The sequence below is a fragment of the Lissotriton vulgaris genome, chromosome 9 (genome assembly GCF_964263255.1).
Source record: "Lissotriton vulgaris chromosome 9, aLisVul1.2, whole genome shotgun sequence".
Lineage (NCBI taxonomy): Eukaryota > Metazoa > Chordata > Amphibia > Caudata > Salamandridae > Lissotriton > Lissotriton vulgaris.
In genome coordinates this window covers 774,986,443-775,011,917 of record NC_141697.1, presented here as the reverse complement: position 1 = coordinate 775,011,917, position 25,475 = coordinate 774,986,443, and the positions used below count along the sequence as shown (strand labels likewise).

At 43.6% G+C, this 25,475-nt stretch overlaps 1 protein-coding gene across 1 annotated transcript in view; it reads right to left on the bottom strand.

Moving 5' to 3' along the window:
- Positions 1-25,475, bottom strand: part of LOC147692232 (neurexin-2-like) — a 1,848,214-nt gene that overhangs the window by 356,644 nt on the left and 1,466,095 nt on the right. The window contains exon 17 of the mRNA XM_086939513.1: positions 15,942-16,061. Coding sequence (XP_086795639.1) covers positions 15,942-16,061 — 120 coding nt within the window. The remainder of the gene's footprint in view (positions 1-15,941; positions 16,062-25,475) is intronic.

The window sequence follows — 25,475 nt, the reverse complement described above, 5'->3', positions numbered from 1 at the left end:
ACACAAATCAATATCAAACACAGCCATGAAATGTACCACTAACCAATATCACAAAAACAATGAATTGTAACACTGACCAATATCATAACAATCCAGCAATAGCAACACCAATATAATGAGAAAAAAAACTTAGAACAGTAAACATATCAAAAAATGTAGTAAAAAAAGAACAAGAACTGAAGGTGATCTCAGTTATCTATAGGCTTGGAGAGTGAAAAGTTTCAGAACCATGGACAGCGTCAGATTCTTTGTTACACTTAATTCCCAATACACCTCTTTGCGTAGTTATGCGCCATTCTTGGTAAGAATTTACTACAAGCGTGCCTTTCTTGATGAACATTTACAGTGAACACACAAGAGCAACAAAGCACGAGTGGTTGTTGTTTGTGGTGCTTTTGTTTTTTTGCACTATTTTTAGCACAGAACGTAGTCATGTGTCAAAAGTAGAGACACATGGATGCATTTTGTGCTAAAACAAAGCACCGAGTGACAGATTTGAATTTTGTGTAATTATGCATAATTTAAGGCGAATTTTGCTGAAATCTAACGAAATTACACAAAAGCAAATTACACAAATTTCGCCAGCCCCTAGTACAGATGAGAATTGTCTTTATTTTTCTGGTTGAAAAAACATACCAGTGACAAGGGTTTCATTACAGGTGTCTAGGCATATTGTGTTTGAGCATTACCTACACACTTTGAGCATACCATTTACTGATATCTGTGATGGTAACACATAATGCAGTTTGGGCTTATTTTCGTTCTCATTATTTTATATTTAGTTAAGTGACATACAACCCTGGGGAGAAATACATGACATGTCTGACGGCCCGAGCGCCTTCAGACACTTAGGGGCGATTAGTTTGTGCTTTAAAAATACCGGATTTATTTATTTATTTAATTCAAGACACGCTGTCGCCCCCTTTTTTGAACAACCAGAAGAATTAAGACCATTCTGAACTTTATGGAGCATATTTACAAGGATGTATGACATTACAACGCATGCTTTTACATCGCATGCTTTTACATCGCAACTTTTACAACGCATGCCTTTACAACGCATAGTGTTGAGGGGTGCTGGATAGTGAATAGTTTAATTTACTATTCCAACTCCAGTCCCCGTGGATAGTAGGGAAGGTGTTGGATAGTAAATTAAATCTATTCCCTATCCTAGAGCGCCCCCCAGCGCAATGCGTTGTAATGGTTTGAGTTGTAAAAGTTGTGATGTAAAAGCACTGCGTGTTAAAAGTTGAGTTGTAAAGGATGTTTCCCTATTTACAAGAAATGAAACAGTGCGGCACTGCAAGCCATCTTACTGCGCCGAGCGGCATCATTAGGAAAGTGCAAGGATGCGTTGTGTTTACAGCAATATGGCACGTCCCTTTGCCTTTTTCTGAGCTGGCGCACAATAGGGTGCCTAGCGGCAATGCAGGCACCCTTGCACAATGGTTGCTATAATGATTGTTTGTGCAGGAAGGGACACCTGGAGTTTTCCTCCTTCTATGTGTGCTGCACACATAGAAAGAGGAAAAACAAGGACAAATAAAGGTGTGTCTCTTCGTTGTGCCGCTTTAACGCCTCCCCTGGGGAGGCGTTAGAATCCCACTCATTCCCAGGTTTACGAAACCCTGCAAATCTGGGAATGCGCCAGAATTCATGGGTGTTGCTGGGAATACCCAAAGCAACACCCATGGAACGCCCCTTCCAAGCCGAGCAATGCCTGAAAGGGGGTGATATGTACAATACCATGAAAAGCGGCGCAAGGGGCCTCTGTGTGGCCTTGTAAATATGGCTCAGCAGTCAAAAAAAGTGATGCTCCAATGGCGCAGGGGCCTTGTAAACATACCCCCTATGTTCTGACGTTTGAGAGCCTTCCGTGGCGGCAGTCTTATTTTCTGAGTCCACACAGAAATCCTAAGCGAATTTATGAATGACACACCAATGAGAGCAATCCATTTGTTGGAAGCAGTGGCAGAAAAATTCCACGAGGATACTTTATGTTCAGTAATCACACAGCAACAAACTACTCACAGGAAACCATCAAGCTTACGAGCGCAAGGAGGGTACATGCAGGTATCGAAGACACTGGCCCGAAGCAAACTTGGAAGGCATGTGCAGATTCAGTTTGCAGTCATCAATTGAAACTTCTTATGTTTTTCGTTCGACTTAGGGGGGTGAGCGATTTTTGGGTGGTGCATATGGTTTGAGACAGCTTCCTATTTCATTACAGCTGTGGTCAGCCACTAAATTGCCATTGGTTGAGCCAGTGTCTTTTCTGACTCTCAGCTGGTTGTACAATACATTAGCAGAGCACAAGGTGCCACAATGACTTCAACTGGCCTGACTTTAAATTGGTCATGGCATTGTGAGGATTTTCCCATTGAGATTGATTTAATGTGTGTGGCCAGTATTCCTAAATCAGGCTTGGCAGAATTAAAGATAACATTACAACTATGTTCTCTTTTCTCCCATTAATCAAAACGATTTTTAAATCAGCTTTTGTTTGATTCGCTTCTGAGTGAATGATTAGATCGTAACTATACTGCACTCATTTTTTTCAAAGCACCTTCATCGCTCCCTAGTAAAGCAAGTTCGTGGTCAGCAAGGTTGATCCATTTCTTGACAGCAGGACAAATTTGGAGAGACATGGTTCAAATTATGGGCCATATGTAGAAACTTACATTTTGCGATTCTCAAATAGCGATTTTTAGAGAATCGCTATTTGCGAATCGCAAAATACTATGTATGTAGGATCTGAAAATAATTTTGTGAATCCTACATATTCCTTAATTGCGAATCGCAAATTGCAATTCGCAGTTAAGGAATACCTCCCCATTCATTCCTATGGGCCTAGAGGCCCATAGGAATTAATGGGAAGACATTCTCAATTTGCGATTCTCAATTAGAGAATCGCAATATGAGAATGTAATTTCAAGGGTACCAGGGTGTCAAAAGGACACCCTGTTGCACCCCTGAAATGTGCATGTGTGCCCATGTGGCAAACATACATGCCCTAAGGGCATGCATGTGCGCCACATGGCACTTTGAACAATGCAAAAAAGTGCATTTTTCAGAGAAATCGCAAATTCCCAACAACTTGAAGTTGGTGGTAATTTGCGATTCCTATGGCAAAATTGCACTTTTTCTGGGCCTCATACATTGCATTTAAGGAATCGCAATGTGCTATTCCTTAAATGCAATCGAAAATAGGGAATCGCAAATTTGCGTTTCCTTATGTTGCAAGGCTGTTTTGCCTACACACATACCACTTAGCTATTTTGCTATCACAAACGCCGAAATTCTGCGAAGTTCGGCGTTTGCGATCTTAAAGTTGCCTTCATACATATGGCCCAAAGTGCCTCATTTGATCTTTGACCCACTTGAAGTGCGCAAACCCTGTTCTTACCTACAACACTACATCTTGCTCGCTGTCTAGGCCGGTGCTTGGGAAATTTGTGAACAGAAACGAAGAAGAAGAACATCAAGAAGATTGCTTTGGGTGATCGTGAAATGCTCTTGTCCTCATTTCTTGACCAATAGTGACCCACAGTGTCATGGCGACATAAGATCGCAATGCAACAGTTCTGCTGCAAGGCAAAACATCTTCAACCGCGCATGACTCGTTATATGGATGCATGCAGCAGAGCTTTAGCAGCTGTTCCTAAACGCTCAAAGGCTAGTCTAAAAGGCTACTGTGCAAATTGGTGCCCTGTGGAGGTTTCTGATACAGCACAACCTGGTGCTCCGAAGGAAGGCCGTCAGCGACATCTTGAAGGGAAGACCACGTCAGCTGAGTCATTGTAAATTTACAGGGATGCACGAGAGGTTGTCAGGGTACAGCTGCTCGACTGGAAGGAACATCCTTCTCCCTATGAGTCAGTTATTTCTGACTCTGTCTGTAGGAGAAACACTGTGAGCGGAGGCCTGGTGTCTCTTTCAGGCAGCTGCTGTAACTGCCTCTTTTAACTACAGAGTACAAAAATAAACTCGAATTCTTGTTAGGTATTAAGTACATTATAAGTCTGAGAACAAGCTGCGTGGGATAAAACAGGTGTTCGTTAGTGGAGACGAAGCCAGTGTTTTTTCGTCATTAGTTTAAAACCTTGTTTGTGAGAGGTTGACTGACAACCTTAGCTGGCCGTGACCAAACAGGTGCGCCCGAAATCCAGGACAAAAAAGCACAGGTATGTTCTTGACGCTTTGAATGAACACGTGTGGGTCTAGGTTCCTGCATGGACACGAGTTCCTGTTGCTGTTGAACACCAGTCTCTGAAGCACCGAAGGCACAAGTGTGCACCCCTTTGATTCTCCCTGGACAGGCATTTCTCTGAGACTTGGACCGGACAAACGAACTGAAAAAGAGTCTCCCTGAAGCACGGACTGAACAGGTGTATCGCTAAGGCCCTACCTCAACGGGTACCTCTTTGAAGCGCTGAACACGTGTTTCCCACAACTCTCCTTGAACAGGTATTTCTCTGCAGCACTTACTGAACAAGTATGTTCTGAAGGGTCTGAATGAACAGGTATCCCTCTGACCAAACAAACCACTCCCTAAGACTCTTACTGGACAAGCAGATCTCAAAAGCTCTTATAGAACAGGTGCATCCACACAACGATACCTGGAAAGGTATAACTTTACCTGGAATGGAATCTGTCTGTGTCATTGACTGAACAGGGATATCCTTCAGGCTGTAACTGAAGAGTTGTCTGTCTGTCTGAGTCACTTACTGAGGAGCTGGAGCGGCCCATGCAGGTAGGCGCAGTGGGGTGTTGTTAGGGGTGGGGACTCGACAGACGACGAGGGCAAATAAATTATTTATTTAATGATCCTTCATCGTTGTGTGTCGAGGCCCCACGCCCACCCACCCACCGCTCTTACCTGCACGGGCAGCTCCTGCTGAAGAGGTGACTCTATGAGGCGCTGACTGAACACGTGCACCCTCGAACGCTACCTGAAGAGGTATCTCTATGAGGCGCTGACTGAACAGGTGCAGCCTATAATTCTACCAGAAGAATTATCTCTATGAAGCGCTGACTGAACAGGTGTACCCTATAATGCTACCTGAAGAGGTATCTCTATGAGGCGCTGACTGAACAGGTGCAGCCTATAATTCTACCAGAAGAATTATCTCTATGAAGCGCTGACTGAACAGGTGTACCCTATAATGCTACCTGAAGAGGTATTTCTATGAGGTGCTGACTGAACAGGTGCAGCCTATAACTCTACCAGAACAGGTATCGCTATGAGGCGCTGACTGAACAGGTGCAGCCTATAACTCTACCAGAACAGGTATCGCTATGAGGCGCTGACTGAACAGGTGCACCCTCGAACGCTACCTGAAGAGGTATCTCTAAGAGGCGCTGACTGAACAGGTGTACCCTATAATTCTACCTGAAGAGGTATCTCTAAGAGGCACTGACTGAACAGGTATACCCTATAATGCTGCCTGAAGAGGTATTTCTATGAGGCGCTGACTGAACAGGTGTACCCTATAATGCTACCTGAAGAGGTATCTCTATGAGGCGCTGACTGAACAGGTGTACCCTATAATGCTACCTGAAGAGGTATCTCTAAGAGACACTGACTGAACAGGTGTACCCTATAATGCTACCTGAAGAGGCATCTCTATGAGGCGCTGACTGAACAGGTGTACCCTATAATGCTACCTGAAGAGGTATCTCTATGAGGCGCTGACTGAACAGGTGTACCCTATAATGCTACCTGAAGAGGTATCTCTATGAGGTGCTGACTGAACAGGTGTACCCTATAATGCTACCTGAAGAGGTATTTCTATGAGGCGCGGACTGAACAGGTGCACCCTAATGCTCTTACTGAACAGGCATCTATCTGAGGCGCTTACTGAAAGGTGCATCCCTAGAACTCTTCATTGACAGTTATCTCTATGAGGTACTGACTGAACAGGTGTATTTTTAAGTTTTTAACCAAACAGATATTTCTCGAGGGCACAGACTGAACAGGTTTTGTTTCAAAAGAAAGAGCCAAGGGTTCTCCTCCTCGTTGTTATTGCCTTTTATTTTGTTTTTTTAGGAGGATGCTATCTCGCGGTATTGAACCTTGCTTACCTCAAATTATAACTAATTGAAAGTTTGTGAGTGCCTCCTCCTCAGACTGAACAGGTGTATCCCGATAATTCTACCTGAAAAGGTGTTTCTCTGAGGTGCTGACAAAGCAGGTGTGTCTTTAAAGTTCTAACTGAACAGGTTTCCTTAAGGCTCAAAATCCACAGGCATTTCACAGATGGACCGAATGAACATGTGTTTCCAAAAACTTTACCTGAACAGGTAACTCTCTGAGTCACAGATTAAACAGCTGGCTTCCAAAGGCTCTTACTGTACAGGTATCTCTGAAACACTCACTGACTGGAGTGTCTGTAAGGCTTTTAGTGAACTGGAGTTTCCCCAAGGCCCTAAATGAACAGGTATCTCTTCACAAAATAGGCTTAACATGTCTATGCTCCTTAGGCTTTGTGTGAACCACTATCTGTTTTAAGGATTGACTGACGGGTGCATCAATAAGTCCAGGAATGAACATCTATTTCACTGTGGCCTATAGGCCTATACACAGCAGACTGGAATAAACCAGTCTTTCCGTGAGACATGGCACAAACAGGCGTGTCTCTGATGCATTGACTGAAAAGGAGTGCCTTAAGGCATAGATTGAACAGCTGTGTCGCTATATTCTTGAAGAAATAAGCATGACCCTAAGACCATTAGTCAACAGGCATGTCAGTCAAGCCTTGAATATCTGGTAAGCTGCTAATACCATGGCTACGCTGATGTGTTCTTATGATGTATCACGCATAAGAGTACTTCAGTTGGCATCTTCTGCTGGTCCTCATGAACTAGTCCATCACCGTGTACCAGGAATTCGTCTTTCTAAAATTGTTCCTGTATCTCCTCCTGGAGCACAATGCATTTGTCTTTCATCCCAGTTCTACCAGTGTCTGAATGCAGACAATATATGCCATATTGTACAGGAAGACGTTTTGGATGAGGCTGTGTACCTGATTAGGAATTGTAGATGTTTAAGAGACTAAGTCTCCTAGTGAAATAAGGGTAATGCTCTACACTGTGTTGGTGCAAGCTCAAAGGCTCCCATACGAATGGGATAGGTGACGGGGGGCCAGCACGACCCCCTTAATCTGTAGCTGATAGTTCTGCAGACTTTGTTGGCAACTGAGCTCTCTCTGTTGGCTCTGGTTGCTAAGTCAACTGTAAAAAACTATAGCATTCCACCAGAATGTAATTGGTTCAAATCCTGACATAGTGGGAATGTTGAGACCAATGGGAATATTGAGAGCAAAGAACACAAACGTTCTGGAACAAAAATCCCAATTCCACCAGAAGGTTATACCGACAGCTCAGGGAAATACAGACCCAAAGCCTTGCTGCGAGCCTGCAAGTAGGACAAGAAAGCATCAGCCCCTGGCACTCCTAGGCATACCTTTAAGAGTGATGATAGTAAGCATGGGGATCCTCCAGGAGATTCAGACACCAGGTGTAATACATGATGCAAGCCTCAAATGGAAAAATTGACAACAGTGACATTAAGAAAGATCTCACAATTTGATCTTAACTCATCCTCCCTTTAGGGTTGGCCTTGATGTTAGTAGTGATGTCCTGGTATTGGGACTTCAAGAACAAGGCTTGTGATCCGGGCTTAGGTCATACTTTTTAGATCCCGACAAAATATACAATACATCACAAGTACTTGTGCGCGATGGAACAGCTCTTTGGATATGTTGTTTAACTCCAATATAAGACAAGTGCAACAATGCAAAAAGTCAAGCATAAAAGAGTTCAAAATAGTTAAGGGTAAAAAAAAGTGTTGTAATAGATAAATATAATGGAGAAAGGCTGCTGCCGATCAAAAATCGGCCAAAGTAAAAAAAAAAGGCAACAGATTAAATTAAAAAAAGCATATCTTAAATAGTAAAGACTGCACAAGTTCCATTCTAGTTTTTAATGTGGTATTGCTGGGCATACCTGCGTTGGTACTCAAAATGGTGGCTACCTGAACCACACAACTGTCTGAATGGCTAAATTCTCCAAGTCCGTTCTCACTGCCAGCAAAACAGTATTGTCCGTTAAGCTTTCATGAGTACTAGAAACTTTTCTCTCCCTGGTTATGTGAGTGTCAATGATTCTGACAAACTTCTGTTACTTCATGCAAAGGTGTCTTGGTTTCCCAATATACAGAGAGTTCAACATAAAATGCATTTAAACCAAGGTTTGGGGAAGGTCTTAAATAGTCTCTTTCTTACTCAACACTTCCCTCACGTTGCAAGTAAGCAGGTTTGGTAGGAGATGAATATGGCTTTCCCTGTATGCAGCACATCTGCCGGGAGCGGACTATAAGATGCAGGTGAATGCAACCTGCGTCCAGCGGCCATGTTTAAAAAATACCTGGGGCCTCATTTATTAGGCTGTGCGTCACTTTTACGCCGCTGGTGCGTCACTTTTTGTGACGCACCAGTGGCGTAAAAAATTTGCCTTGTTGCGCCATATTTACAAAGTGACGCATCTAGGTAAATGCGTCACACTGTAAACCCCTGGGCCACATTACACCAGCGCCAGGTATAATGTATCGAAGGGGGCGTATTGACGCAAGCAAGGGTCGTAGAAGTGACGCAGTGAAATTTCTGAGATTTCACTCCGTCACTTTTAGGACGCTGTTGCGTCAAAATCTTGCACCTGCCTCACAGCAGGCGTAAGACTGACGCAGGCCCTTTCACATGGGGCTTGCCCCATGTGAAAGGAAGCATTGCTGGAGTTGCGTCACTTTTGTGACACACTCCAGCAATGCGTCACTTTTGCGCTTACAGATACGTTGGAAATACTGACATATCTGTAACTCCTTGCGACATGATGGGTCATACATTAAATATGACGCATCAGGAATGTCGCAAGGAGTGCGCACTGAGAAGTGACGCATCGCTGCTTTCACGCAGCGATGCGTCATTTCTCATAAATGAGGCCCCAGGAAAGCAGTGTTTGGTAGAAGCAACTGCACATGAAACACAATAACCTTACAGGGAAAATGGGTGCTAGAAATAAGACAATAAGAGTGAGGCGGAAAAGGACAGAGACGGGGAAATGAGGTGGGTACTGAGGAAGAAACAGACACATATGCAAAGTGAAAAGAGATAAAGATATGGTTGACAAGAAGTAAAAATGGCAGTGGCAGTGGCGTGAGGGATGCACAGGTGGGAAGCAGTGCTAGTAGGGACAGGAAGGTTGAAACAGGGGTATTGAAAAGAACGGGTCGTGAGTCTTCTGAATGCTCTTTCGCATATTCGGAGTCAAATAATCTTCTCTAAATAATCCAAGACTGAAGTCAGAAGAGTGATTTATCCAGTTCAAGGGTGGAATCCAGGAAGGTACTTTCACAGAGGTGTTCGTTTTGTGCAGTCTGGAGGTATCGTTCTGGTTTAACCCATATTGGTCACACTGACTATTTACTATAAAACTAGAAGTTGCAACTGTTCTGAGAGAAGTTAGGGGTAAGGTGGGGTTGGGATTGCATCAGAAGACATCATCCTGGCTCAGGCATCAGCCTGGTTGCCTTTGTCTTTGGTGGTGGGGTGGTGGGAGAGGTTTCTGTTTCATGGTTCTTATCTTTTGAAGTAAACATGGTTTTGAAGAACAAGATGAAAAGCACTAGGATGTTCTCCTTCAACTAATGAGTAAATTTTGTGAAGCCTCTATTAATATCAGTGAGCTTAACGACCTCAAGAGGAGGCAGAATGTTGCATTTGCGTTACAATTGTTAACTGCTGACATTATATGTATGCAAGAGACCCATATCGAAGGTGCCGAACTTTATCTTTTAAACTCAATGGGATATAGGCTGGTTGGGGGGACAACACAGAACACCCGGACACGGGGTGTGGCTATTTTGGTGCGCAACACTAGCATGCAATTTACTTGCACGCTTTCCGATAAATTTGGCCAATGGGTTATAGCTGGATGCCAGTTATGCACTGGGGAAACACTCACCATATGTTCAATCTATGGAAGTATTGTAGATGACCCAGGAGTATTTGACCAAGTGACCAGTGAATTATCAGTGTGGCCTCTTCCAGTCGTGCTCCATGGGGCTATCAACATTAGCTAAATGGACCCGAAATTCTGAATTTGACTGGGTTTATATTGGGAGGAAACCTAAGGTATTCTGTGCTTTGAGGGCTTTGTGTAAAGATCATGGCTTGATTGACTTATGGAATTGGCAAAGACTTTTAGATCCAGGGTACACTGTCTTTTCAAACTACATCTTGTCCATGCTCGACTGAATTATGTATTTGTCTCCAATTCTCTAATTCACAGCTGCTTATTTATTATTTTATTTTTATCAACTTGTATGGCGCAACAGCTACCCAAGCTGCTCAATAGAGAAAACTCCTCATATACTTTCGGATCACTATCCCTTAGTGGTAGAAATCAAGGGGAAGGTTTTAAGCCTACGGGAATATCTTAGAGCTTTGAATGTGCTTTACTAGTTAATGAGGAGTATTGTATTCATATGTGGAAGCGGATCCCTTTGTTTTGAAAAGACAATTTGTGGAGCGCAGCAATAGATATTGTATGGGGTGCACTGAAGGCAAGCATATGGGGGAAAACAAGATTTTTTTTTAATCTTAAAAGGTAAGGGTGACAGCTATCAGCAAGTGGGTTTGGCTCAAGCGGAAGAGGACATGGTTAGGGCACTACAACAGGGGGCTGGCCTGGGGGAAGTTCAGGCAAAAGTGGCAGTGTCTAAATCTGCTATTCAGGAAATCATGGCTAAAAAAGCTGATAATAGGCTTACTATTTGGAAAGAAAAATCCTGTGAATTCAGTGAGCAGATTGGGCACCATCTGGCCATAGGAACTCGACAGAGGAGCATGCAAAATTTATTTTGCGAGATCCGGGATCCTATTATAGGGCTGATCACTGATCCAGTCAATATTCGGGTATCATTCCATCAATATTACCAAACCCTTTATCTTGATAACCTAAAGGGAAGCTTCAGGGAGATTAATTAATACTTAAACTCAGTTGTATGATGGAACAACGCATTCCATTGCAATGCATGCCTTTACCACACATGTATTACAACATGAATGCCTTTTCCACGTATATCATTTTACACGCATTCATTTACAACATATTTTGTTGTAACACATGTATAGTACAGGCCTATGTGTGTTAAAAGTTTTCCCTAACCTTTGCCCTCAGTACTTAAGCCGTTCCCTAAACCCAAATTCTAGTCCCGAGTGTGACTCCCACCCTGTTAAAAAATTACCTGACCCTTCCCTAAGCCCTAAATGTAGACCCCAGCATGACCCCCCGTTTAAAACAAATTCAGACCCTTCCCTAAACCCTAAATCTAGACCTACAGCACGACCCCCTCCCTGTTAAAAAATGCCGACCCTTCCCTAAAGTCTAAATTTAGACCCGCAGTGCTACCCCCTTCCTGTTAAAAAATACCCAACGCTTCTCTAAACCCTAAATATAGAAACCTACGCTATCCCCTCATAGCCTCCAGCCTTTTTTAAAAAATACCCGGCCCTCACCTTGAACCCTAAATCTGCCCCCAGGCCCTTTAATATAAAATCAACAATCCCCCTTACCTTTTGAGGACAAGGCAACTCTTGTGAGGCACTGCACATACCTCGTCAAGAGGTAGTGGAAGGATCTCTTCGCTCCTCTAGCCTTTACTATGCAGGTGCCGTTACCAGCATATGCCCTCACAACATACATTGTAAAAAGAATGTGTGGTGAAGGCTATGCATGGTAACAGTGTATGCCTGGCAATGCCTGCGTGGTAAAGGCCCTGTGTCGAAACAGCTGCGTTGTAATGGCTGTTTCCCCTCAGACTCAATTCCCTGTGATCAATTTTCTTTAGAAGAACAGCAGCAGCTAGAAGATCCCGTCAACGGATAGAGATCCTATTAGAGTTGAATGGTCTTCCAAGTGGTAAAGCCACTGGTACTGACAGTATACCGATAGAATTTTATAGGATTTTTGCCCAACAGCTCAAGGAGTTTATTAACCAAATTGTTTGACCATGTGTTCAAGGGAGATAGGCCTTCGAGTTCCTGGTCCTCTGCAAGAATTGTGGTATTCCCCCAGAAAATAAACCGATAGTAGTACTTGGCTCCTACCGACTGATCACATTGATAAATAGCAACTCTAAAATATATTCTAAGATCTTGGTCTCTCGTTTAGCGCCAATTGTACATAAGGTGGCATCAGCTCATCAACATGGATTTATTCCAAGAAGGGGAACAACATATAATGTGTGGAGGGTGATCTCGCTTTTTCATGCCACCTGTATTACCTGTGTATCCAATTGCATTAATTCTGCTTGATGCAGAAAAAGCCTTCAAAAGGATTTCCTGGCAATTCTTGTGGGCAACCCTGTCGAGGGTGGGTGTCAATGAGGGCTTTATCCAAGGAATTAAGATGCTATATTACCACCCGGTAGCCAGGGTGTGCGTGAACAGGGCACCCTCTGATTCATTTTCAATAACCCGGGGGACCAGTCAAGGCTGCCCGTGTTTCCCGCTGGTGTTTGCCATCTACACTGACCTCCTGATATGCAGGCCTCAAAAAAATGGTGCAATTTTTCCGATTCAGACACAGGGTTGGGAAAGAAAGGTGTTAGCTTGTGCTGATGACCTTGCCCTTATAACCACTGACCCTTTAAATCCACTTAATAAAGTAAAAGTGGAAGCTGAGAAATTTGGGAAACTAGCCGGCGATGCCCGAAACAAAACCCAGGTTGTTGTTAATGAGAAAATAGTAATAAAGATGAAAGAGTTGTCGAGAAAGCATTACATCTGGGAGTTAATATCTAGGTAGAAATAGACAATATATAACATAATATAGAACCCCTTTTAAATACAACTAAACAGGATCTGCTAAGACTGAATAGCCACCATTTATCCATAGTTGGTAGATGCAATATTGCCAAAATGCTTTTTTCACACAAGATTCTTTATTTTTTTCTAGCAATACTGCTGGAGCTTTCTGCCTGTTGGCTAAAAAGAATGGAAGATCTACTCTCACGGTTTGTCTGGGCCTATACCAGACCTAGAACAGTGTTTAAGTTTCTTAAACTACCAAAGGAGAGAGGAGTTTGGGCCTTACCAATGTGAGACTATATCACTGGGCTACCTTTTGTTGTATAGTGCAATACTGCTGCAAGAACGGCCCAGGAAAGGGGGGTACATGAGGTTCCATCATTTTAAGAACTTGTAATGGGGAAGGATGGGTGAAGCTGCCTTTGTCGGCAACTAAATTATAGCTATCACAAGAAAGTAAAGTTTAAGACTCTGTATGGGGTTTTTACAGTATGGAGCTCAGTCAGAAGATTGTTGGTTATTGTCAGGATTAATTTCTATACGCCTCTGGTAAATAGCCCAAATTTACCCAGGATCTTCGAGGGATCAACCTATAAGGAGATGGGTCGGACTGGGACTGGTTAGGCTGTTTTTCCCCCTCTCACGGATATAACCTCCTGTGATGACCTTAAAATTAAGTTTGGTATTGATTGGAGGATTTTTTTTTAAATATCCTCAAGTGAGGGATATCCTGTCTGAAAAAGGAGGGCCAATTGGATTTCCAACATTTTTTGTAGTTGACAGCTTGGCAGATACTAGGCATACTTCGATTGGGGTTATTTATAATCTTCTTAAATCAGTGCTAAAAGTCGATGTGGAGAAATGCTCTCAAAAGTGAGGGCTGGGGTATCAGACACATCATTCCTCCAGTCTTTCAAATTGACCCAAAATATTTCAATAACTGCTCGGCTGCAAGCACAGTACTATAAGACCTATTTCTCCCTTTATTATACACCATCCAAGATTGCTAAATCGGGGAAGGGTATAGGAACATGTTGTCCTCTGTGTATATTGCACCGAGCAGATATTGTTCATATTTTTGCTTCTTGTAGTATGCTTACAAACTTGAAACAGAAAATACTAAATTCTTCGGGAGGCATTGGATTTGGAATGTACCCTTTCTCCTGCCAGGATCTTGCTAGGACTGGCAGAGGGCGAGATTTGATCTTCATTGCCATGTATGTCCTGAGACTGTGGCGCTCCTAGTATGGCTAGATCCCAACCCTCTGGGATTTCAGCAGTGGTTGACAGAATGGGTCGAGAAGGACCGTAATCCTGGCACGGGCAGATCTGACTACTAAAAGATTGCTGCTATTGCACAGGGCACTTTAGGGTAATAAGGAGGTTCTTTCGGAGTGTAAATATTTGCTGCTTTTTCCTGTTTCCTAGTTGAGAAGGTTTTATGGAGTATATATAATGTATTGTATAAGAGCTTGATTTGATTTGTTTAAGAATAAAGTATATGTTTGTAATTGTGATATCTCACCAGCTGTGGGGGGCAGTTTGGGGTTCGGCTGCTCGGGGTTGTTTAAAAGGACAAAATGCTAAATATGCTAAAAAAATTGATTTAACACCCACCCCAGATACAACAGGCACAAGCCCAGATCAACTACAGGTGTTTGGAGTGGGCTGCACAATTGATTGGCGCAAAGTGGTGCAAAGAACATTGATGATCAAATTTCCATTGCAAAAGTGTTTTGTGCTAAAAAGCGACTATTACAAAACAGAGAAAATCCTTTGTATCCCTGTTAATTTATGTTCAGGGGTCTTCTCTGTGGTGGAAGAGCAGGAAATTGAGAAGTTTTAGAGCAAAGCTGGAGCTGCTCAAGTAGCATGGTCTGGTTTCGCCCAAATTCTAACACCAAGCGAAGAAGGCAGGAGCAGCAAGGGATCAAGAGTAAATTACCTGATGTATCTTCTTTTAACATAAGTACTTTATACTAAAGCACACGTCTTATACATCAGGCCACTGCTTTTTTGTCCACGCATATGAATTTGTTACTGGAGGGTGTACGTCCATAACAAATCCCTTCCTAAAGATTGTTGGCTTGTCGTTGTACTATAGCGCTGTCATGCAGAGTGTTCAAGTTTTTTACTGCAAGCAGCGCTAATGGCATCATCAGCAGGCAAGTGTTACCAAAGCTGGTTCTGTGGGGTGGTGCAGAAGAGGCACATATGAAAAGAGTGAGATGCGATGATTGACTGATGGATGGAGTGTTGACATGGGGGGCATGATTCATGGCCTTACTGAAGATGACTCCACTACTCCCACAACTGCGGTGAGCGAGGGGGGCGAGGGGCATACCCAGACATACTGCCCCCGCTCCACGGGGGTGGGGGGAACCAGAACCACTGAACGCTTGCACACGGGCACTGAGCATTCAAACTATGCCGGGAGATGGGCTGTAGCGGTTAACCTGTACTGCTCATGTCCTCTGGAACCTGGTATATGTTTTGAGCTGATTACGGTAAAGGGGTCGGGGGAGCTTCCATTGTTATTTGGTTTATAGGTAATTTTTGCTATGGTCCAAATGGACTTTGCGATATTTGTAGGCACATTTGCTGTCTGATATGGTTTAATGGTTGCTTCTGTTGCACATATTTTGGTAATGTATGGTGTTGAAATACCAATCAAAACATATTTTTTTTAAAAAGCTGGTTCTGGTTATTTTTTAAGTTTTGCGCGACACAGCCTTGACATTTTTCATGCAGCACTACGGAGTGTATAGTATAGCAAGTGTGGACCAGTATGTTCGTGGCAAGCCTCTGATAGCGCCTAGTCAGACCCTCTTTCATTGTTCCTGTGTTGCAATGGAATGCCTGCTCAGGCACAGGCATTCATGGCAGGCAAAACAGTACAATGTTTTACCCTTAGAAACACCACACATGATTAGGAATATCAAATCGCTTGATTTGAGTGAAACCCCACTCCATTAAAATCAGCCAAGAGGGCTGGCTCAGACAATAAGCTCCCAAGAAGGTGCAGAGTGGCTTGAGCTACTAATGGGAAGAGCCCCCAGGCCTGGTACTCACGGTCATTGCACACAGGACCGCCGTAGGAGGTCATGGAACAGTCGCACGTGTAGCCATCCCACTGCTGAAGACAGACGCCCTGGTTTGCACAAGAGTCTTCCGTGCACGTGGTGCTGGGACCTGTGGGGGAAGAAAAGAACAATTATTACAAACTATTTCAAGGTGCACAAGTAGATCGCTCGAAGCTAAAGCGGGCACTTTGAGAACCAGCTGAATATGTTTACACTACTGGGTTGCTGTGGAAGTAGGGTTAGTATATCTTTGGTGCTAGGCTGTTTTACATAATTCGAGGAGCACCAGTTCCATGCCAGAAATCATGACAAGCATGGAATATGAAGACGAGCGCTGTTTAGTAGTGTGTCACTGTCCCATATGTGGCTATCCTGGAAACATGGCAATAATCCAGCCAGCGCTTAATTTGAGGCAGTAGTTGCAGGAGGGATGGACCAGCACTAATTTCTGGTAATTTTGGTACAGGGCAAAAGACATAAAAACCCCAACGGAGAAAAGAAGAAGAGAGAGAGCGAGGGAGAGATAGAAAACTGTGACAAAGAGAGAAAGCATGAATGAAAAAGAACCTGGAAGAGTGAGATAAAGGGGAAAGGGGTGTCTGGTGTTGGATTAAATAGACATACTGTGAAATCAAGACTAGACAGCCCACATAATCGGCACCCCGACCTTCATAGACAGCGTTCATGGGCTTCTGAGTCAAAAATTTGGCCCGGCACTTATTCTTTTTCAAATTAAGCACTGAATCCAGCTTCAAAGGGAATGGAACAAATGGCGGTGGATTTGGATCTATGCCAGATTTTCAGGACAACTAAGAATTGTGCACGAGTTACATTTAGTTTAGATGAAAGTTAATTTGTTTAATTTTCATATCCTGAAAATATGGCATCACCGCACCCCTCCCCTCCGGATAGAAGATTAGAGTGACAACGGTATGAATGGATGTGAGACAGACATGTTCTCTCATTGAGCCAGGTATTTCTCCAAGTAGCAACAAGGATCTTTGTTCTCGCACCATTCCCCCAATGATCTAAGTTCCAAAAGTAAAGTAAACCTCATTCTGGAACGAACGAAACCTATTAATGTCACATATGAGAAAGGCTAAATACCTGGGTTCAATTAAGACCCTTAACACAATATTTTGTCTGCAGACATTTAGTTCATGGACTGTCCGAGTCTCTACAGAGATGCCAATTTATCCTCTTGTTTCCTGAAGTAGTGGGGTAATGGTGGAGTTTGTAGTCAAAGAGAAGGGAGTCACTGAGGATCTACAAGAAATAAATGGCCACAAGTAAAAAATACTTTTGAAGATCCACCCGTAAGTAAAAAATGATCCGCTACCTTTCCGTAGATGAACTAGACATAGAGGAAAGTCCTGATTGCTCGTCATTTAGTTAAGAATGAGAGAGTCGGTTATCTTGTGAAGAGAGATCTCAAGTTGTCCCCTGTCAGGTGTAACTTGCTGCTCTTCACCTTTTTTCAGTAGCGTTCTAGGAGATGTAGTCCTAATAGGTGCCACAGCCAGGTTATTCAGCATGTCGGCTGGGTAAGTAAAGTGGTACTGATTTCAACAACTTATGACGGCTCCCTCAGGAACAACAATGGAAGGGGCAGTAGGAGAGATCAACAAAGAAAGCGCAGGATAGCCGCCAAATGCCTCCATGTCATTTGTGACACATCGAATGAGTCTTTGCTTTTTACCTAACAGCAGTGCTGTTGGGGAAAATATGTTGCACTGTCGCACAACTCCTTTTCCTTTTGCTTATATGGCTGGTTTTCCCCAGATCTTCAAATTGTTGGAGTCAGGCTAGACTTGAGAACAGCTGAGCAGGGACCAACTAACATTCAATTCATTTGTAGTGTGCCAACCTTTGAGTGCCAGTCTGCCATGCAAGGCAGTGGACTCAAAAGCTTTCTTCCAATACCAGCCACACGAAACAGGTTTCTATTGAGATGCTTGTAAATCCCAGTCCCATAACCAGGTTGGGTAACCCTAATCCTGTATGGAGATCCTTCTTGCCCACTCTGCAGCCTGGGACTGCCTGATATGGTGGTTTTCTAGATGTATTCATGTATTGACACAAATGGGCTACCTGGACAGTAAGTTATCTGGATATCCCTGAGAAAGAGAAGCAGGAATTATGCAGTGTCTGAAGAGATGTTGGTGTGGATGACCATGTCACTTTGTCGTCAGTCCTACATCCTCCATTTCTAGACCACAAAATTTCCAATGAGCACATTTGTTCCACCCACACACGCTGTTCCCACATATTCTAAGTAAGGGGACCGAGGGTCCACAGAACGAGGAGGTGCTTGGTCTTAGAAGGGACTAATCTTTACTCCTGAGGTACAGCCATTCTGACCTGCGAAAACCTATATCTATCAGTCACCAAATGCAGTTTCATGTATAAGATAACCAAATGGGACTACCAACTCAAAAGCAATTTTAGGGAATCAATTTTGTGGTCTGTCTCGTATTAGTATGCTTGAAGTGAGTGAACATGTTATCCTTGGAATAAGGGGCCTCCAAATCTGACAAGCAGAGTAACTAGCAAGGTAAAAAAAGAAATAATTAAAACAGCGAGGTTCTTTGAACCTCCTCCCTTACACACTCCATTCTTGTTTTCCTTGCCTTGTCAATGACCTTTTGTGTCCTATTAGTCTCTATTTCCCTGCTTGTTTTGTCCTGTCACTTTCTAGGTGAGTGGTCATTAGACTTTTTGTGATGAGCGCCTCTGGGATCTTTGCCCCCTCGTGAGGCGTCTGCCAACAGTTTGAAGACCATTGTCCAAGCTTTAGCTTTTTGCCCTGTGAGCTGCACTTTCCTTTCTTCCTTGCTCATCCCACGCATTCCAAAATTGTCAGTGATGCATGCACATGACTCTCAAAGTATGTGGGTGCATAATACCACCAGAAAAGTGCTCGGAAAGTTTAGAGCTCCACCTTTTAGAGTCGAAATGTATGGGTTCTGTCGGAGCTTGATCTGACTCGTTTGTACTTTCGCTTTCGGTTTCATGAATTGCTCTGTCAACATCTCTTTTCTGAGCCATTTTCCCCGACTACATTTCCTTCCCTGATTTTGCTGCTGGAGCCCATTCAGCGAATTTGCACTTATTCCAGCGGGTACAAATTTATAAAAGCTTGTGGTGGGAGATGGGCCAAAACTCTGGAAGTCCCTGTATGGGCCCTTAGGGTGCCCCTCTGCACAAGTGCTGGACTCCTACCAACTGGCCTTGTGTGAGGCTGTGAAAATTTTCCTTTTTGGCGTTTGGATAAAGACAGTGGTCACTGGTTTCGTCATTGTAGGGGGCCAGCAGATAATTACTGTTGACTATCATTGCTTTGTCACTTTGGTGATGTGGTTAGCACCTTACTGCCCACACACAGCCAGCACACAGACCTGTCTTTGGCAGTGGCATCTCCTCCAGACCTGGCAGGGGCTTCACACTAGAAGCTGCACCAGGGGCGGCTCTAGGTTCATGGTGGCCCTGGGCAGGGAGCGTAGGTAGGGGGCCCCGAAAGAGGGGGTCTGGGTGGGGCGGAGCGCGGAGGCCAGTGAAGAGGGGGTCAGGGTGTTTGGAAGTAGAATAGAGCCAGAGGCCACCAAATCCCTGCCAGGGGCCGCCACACCAGTATGTATCCATCCTCAGAGGATTATTATATTAAGGATATATATTGGTTTGGCGGCCCCTGGGGATTGGCGGCCCTGTGCAGGTGCACAGCTTGCACATGCCTAAGGCCGCCCCTGGCTGCACACTGCCAGCGCTCCAATGCTGCAGGCAACTCTCTCCGCTCCAGTGCTTAGTTTGAGCCAGTGGTTTCTGGTGCTCAGCACCAGCACCTAAATGTCAGCACCGGCTCTAGTGACAGTCCGCCACATGGAGGTACTGTATTTTTAATTTTGAGATGAGCAAAACTGTGTTTAATAAGTCAATATACACTGAAAATGAATAATACAGCTTCTCATGACCATTATTATTGTTTTGTGTGGCCTAAAATAGTCTGAATTGTCACACTTGTAGGAGTGAGTTGGTTAGGTGTTCTGTTGTTACTGTCATTGGCAGCACTGGCAGGGCCAATGGGTTGTGCACGCTGTAGTGGCCTTCCTAGAAGGGCAGTGGCACTTAATTTTTTACAAATTAAGCACTGCTCAGGTCAAGACTCCGCCGAGCTCTCCACACAGTGCAAATCAGTTGTGTTGGCCTTGTCATTGCATGTTTTACGAGTAACGGCAAAGAAGTCATCCGTTCCATCCTTCCGTTTCTCCTTGGCACTTCTAGGTGACCTTGGGGTGGGGCCTTAAGTCCTGTGCAAACAAACATCAATGTCCGAAAATGGAAGTGACCGGGCAAACAAGCCAGGAAAGCGGAGCGGCAGGACGGAAACTGACCACTGTTCCATTGAGGACACATTGTAAAGCGCAGCTACAGCACCAGGATCCATGGAACGGAAGCAGAGCCAATCAGATGAGCGGGGAGCTCGGAATACCAGTTGGTATATGTCTGTCGTGCAATCCTCCGTTTCCTGCCCTATGCGCCCCATCACCATTCCTTCACTGGCGTGCTCGCCCTTCCATCTTCCATTCCCCGCCTAGCCTGACCATTCACCGTCCACTTTGTACCGCAGTTGTCCTCAGGGATAATAACGTTGGTGTTACTTTTCGCTTCAGTGCTATCAAAATATTGCAAACATTTAAAAGGAGTGGTAAAATACCATCAAAGCTTTCACATATTCCATGTATTCTAACAATTCAATTGCACTTTTGGGATAATTTTGGCACTTCGGGATTTGAATATGCCTTTAATGTATTCATGTGTTAATAATTTACATAACACAAAAGACAATGTGTACTTCCTTTGTGCAAACTGAGCACCACTTGGCAACATCCGAAAAAAGAAGAGCATAGACAATCTATTGGGTTTCCCTTCTGTATTTCTCTCTGCCCGTATGTCTACCATCGCTATCGTGTGTTATCCATGTCTCTCATTCATATATATTTTTCCGTATTTTTCTATCTATCTTAATCTGTTTCACTTTATTTATTTTTCTCTATCCTGTTTCCGCTCTCCATGTCTGACTTTACCTCTCTCTCAATGCCTCGCTATTTTTTCAACGTACTCTTCTTTCTCTTAATGTATCTATCTACATTTATCTAGAACCCCGCCTTTCCATCTCAGTGGGTAGGCCACATGTTTGCCTAGCATTCTTTCGTAATTTCCAATTCCTATTATAAATGACCTGGACGGGAATGTGTTTCCAAATAGAGCTCTAAATTGACTTCTGAGAAAATATTTTCAGTGGCAGTTGCGTTAAAAGGCCACATGTGTATATAGTAGAGCTTTTAAAATTGGCATACCATATACTGAGTCTTACAAGTGATTCTCAGGAGAAATGTGGTTTTTAGTCTGACAATGATGTTTGAGTAAGGATGACCCTTTACATGTTTTCCTTAGGAGCCAGTAAGGGGGACTGCCTTGCCTGTGGCATCTATGTCCGAGGCCCAAAGTGTTATTGCAGCCCTAGCTTCAGGTAGACCGGTGGGCTGGGTGCTGCTGCTCCCACCAGGACCTCTGGATTCCTTTCCCTAAGCCAGGTAGGCCAGAGAGGATCGAGGAGCCTGTCTACATACGTGAAGAGTCACACTCTTCAGCAACAGCCCAGTTCACTCAGATCAGCATACACTCTTGTGAAGGAAAGCCCAATGGATGGGGGGTGTTTCTATGTAAGGCAACGTAAGGCCTCACTCGAACTCGACATGGACAGTGAAGAATTATCAGCAACATTTTCTCCCTTGGCCTGTGGACTCAGGTCGTCTAATGACCTGAACAAACTCTTTTAGAATGGGAGGGCTTCACCAACTGCTGGAGTCTCATGGTCTGCTGAACTCATTGAAATCTTCTGGAATGTAACAGGGAGCTATATGTGGTGACCAAACTCGTGTGGATCAGCACACTCACCTTTCCATTGGACTGGCTGTGCTTGCTGATAGTCACAGACCTTGTGAATGTGATATGTGACTACCTTTTGCCAAGGCTCCTTTCCTAGTGATGCACCACACGTTGACAGGTGCTACTGCTGTGTCTACACCAATAGTCCCGGCTAAGCCACAGCATATGCAGAAGTCCAGGGCACTCAAAGGCTGCCTCTGGAGGTCAGAACTGTTTAATTCTCCATATATCTTTGCTTCCTTTGCTCTGTGCACCCACAGACTAGTGGTGGCTCACCACATCATGTATAACTGAACCGCAAAGGAGACAAGACGCTGGAGTAAGCGAACCCTGTGAGCCTAATTGCCAAGGATATGCGCTAACAGAACTAACCATAAAAATCAGGTGGATTGAAACCAGGGTGGATTTTATCATTACTGATCCACGTTTTGAATAGTGGTAATACACACGTAGGACCAAAAAGGAGTCCCACAGAGAATAAGAAAATAGACTTTTGATGCATTGTAAAAAGGGAAGAAAAATAGCCTTATGGAATGAAATTCAACTGAGTGCTTTTGCACCGGTGTGTGGAACATTCAATTGTGGAAAGGAATGAACCAAACCTTTTGTCCAGAAGGTGGCTTGATTGATGTTATGCCACTGAAACGCGTCAACGCTTAAAACTTTGTTAGATCTCTGGAAAGACAGCATCAATACAAACACTTTATTCTTCTGGGTTGTGCTGTCTATTACTCCAGGAATAGAGTGTCAAGACAAATATAATTGTCTCACTATATTTCTTTCAAGGAACTCTTGCAGTGTAATGAGCTTGTTCAATTGTGCTATTAATGTGATAAAGATGGATTTTATTATGTCTTGATTTTTTTTATAGTAATTGTTCATTTGCACATGTTTTTAATATATTGTGTTATTGTGAATTAAAATATATATTTTTTGAATAAGTACTTTAGCATCCCAAGTGGAATTTTAACCTAAGACTGGGTGCATGTCGCTTGTGGAAAGTACGTGAGTGAATCATGTGTGAAATATCTCCAAAGGGAATTATTATTTTTAACCTTTCACCACATCATGTGCCATTCACTCTCGCAGACACTATTCCATCTTCAACTAGGACATGACAGGTTAGAATTTCTGCATATTTTGTCCTAATCTTCAACCTTCCTAAGTCCCCTGTCAGCTCTTGGGCCCTACCTTCAAACAGTGCTCATTCCTTCGTATAAGAATGCAGGGTATTCACTAAAACGTTACCCGCTGATATGGCGGGGATCTCTAAATATAGCAGGCGGTCACCTTTAGCAGGACTGAGGCAATGGTCTATGCCAAGCTAGCGGGCTGCCGACATACTTTAAATGAGCCACTTAATGTTTAGATGGGCTCTGCAGGAAATTCGAAGGGACTGGTGTATAAAATGGGTCTTGTAATGATCTTCGGGGATGAAAAGGTGCAGACTAAGCCTCTTACATGTATATTACGGAATCAAATCTAACTTGAAGAAAGCAGGAAAGGAGCCAGGCTGTGATAAAACGTCAAATGTAGTGCTTAACCGTAATTTCCAAAAAATCCTTCTGACATAAAGTTTTACATTTTCAGCTTTCTTATAAAAAGACAAGAGTGACGACGTTATGTAAAATACAACTCTCTGTCCGCAGATGTTCATGAACCTCGCTGAATGTGAGAGCGGGCCTTCAAAAATACACACGTTAATCAAGGGTCCTTCCTATCTTGGGATGACTTCATCAGAATATTGTGAAAAACAAATCTCATCTTTTTATTTTCTTCCAGGTCACAGCCAGCCTCTTGATTTTGCAAGTCTGACCAAAATATGGACTGATTGTTGATTTTGAGGCATGTCATGCTGTCTGCCCGCTCTATAACTAAACAGAAGCCGTCGGATCTGCAAATACCATTATTCATGTTTGAGCGAGTCGGCCTAACCAAATAAAACCTTTCTCAGCAGCCTAAGTGGAGGCGTCGATATGGATTTATCGCATTACTGAAATGTGATATACCTCCGGGGCTCTCTGGTTCTTTCGCCCTTCCTCTAATCTTCCACCGACATTCCATTTCATGAACCGTTGGGCCTTGTTGTGCATTGTTTTTACTGATTTTATAAGATGATAGATTTCTCCAAGATCTTGTTAGTCACAGGTGCCTTTTACACTGAACAGGAGGAAAACCTTCAAAACAAAGTAATTCAGCAAAGGCTCCGCTATGGGCGCCATGAGCAATGTGGCGAGAAGGGAGCAACGGAGCTGAGGGTGCTCTTGCCCTTCCAGACTTGCAGATTCCCTGTCTCATTTAGAGTCAAGGGACTCACAGGGTCTTTGCCGCCTCAAATGATTACACCATAGCTAACCATTTACAAAACAGTCTGTCCACCACTAGGTTATAGTGACATTATCCCAGCCCTATTAAGGGTGGGTTGACAGTCACTGATACTTCCTTCTACAAAGATTGCACCAGGAATAGCAGTCTCAGAAAGAATGTGAAGTGGCCAACATGCAGGCTAAAAACTCCCTACTTGCCAAGGGCATTTGTCTTTACTTTTTAATGGTTTGCTAAAAGGCAACAGAGAATGGTGAGTGGTTCAAAAAGCATTGTGGCTTGCTTGTCATTCAAGTATGATGAAAGTGCATCCACCAAACCAATGGATACAGTTCCTTCGCTGCCATTCCCACCTGTGAGATGTGGATCTCTAAATGTGATAGGCTGTTCTCCGCCAGGGGAGCAGAAACAAAAGAACTGGAAATATAGGAGTTGAAGCAACAATATTAAGAATAAAATATTCTAGTAAACAGAAAACATTCAAAACACAAAGATACAGGGCACAGTGACAATACAGAACAATAATTGCTGTTCCATGTTGGCCCCCCTAGGCTATAAAACCAAATCCAATGTTTCTGAATAAAGAAGCCTCACTCACGTAATGTTGCATGCTTCATCATCAGCTTCCTACTGCACCCTGATGAGATAATAGTACCAGGGGAGGGACTCAGACTCGACTTCCACTTTCTGAGGGAGTTCTTAGATAAAGTATGAAAGCTGGATAGAGTGGGGATCCAGATATTAAAAATACCAGAGGCTAAACAAGTGGGAAATCCCTTTATTGGTGGGTACCCTAGGTAACCATAAAATCTTAAAAACAAAAGGGGGGTGTTTTAGGCGCACAATGGCCAATAAATCCAATTTTATTGCCGAAATGTTTCTGCTCCTAACTGACGTCCTATGAAAGGTCCAGGGCATTCATCAGGGCTATTTAGATATAGGATCCCTATCCATTTGGTGATCACATCTGCAAGCAGGTGAAATGAAGGATTGTTTACATTCACAATGCAAAGCTGGTAGCCCAACTGTGGGCTACCACCATGGACAGAGGATGTTTGGAGAAGGTTCCGTGCTGGATGCTTTCGTTGACGAATATGTGAATACAGGAAGTGCTAGCTCCAGTCCTCAACATGTTGTAAGCACCAGCCTAGAGTTGGGTACCCCCTTTGTGTGTCCCCTTAATAAGCATGTACAAATTTAAGGGACTTCACTTCTGCACACACTGTTAAGTTGTGGGTAAAGTTTTGCAAAA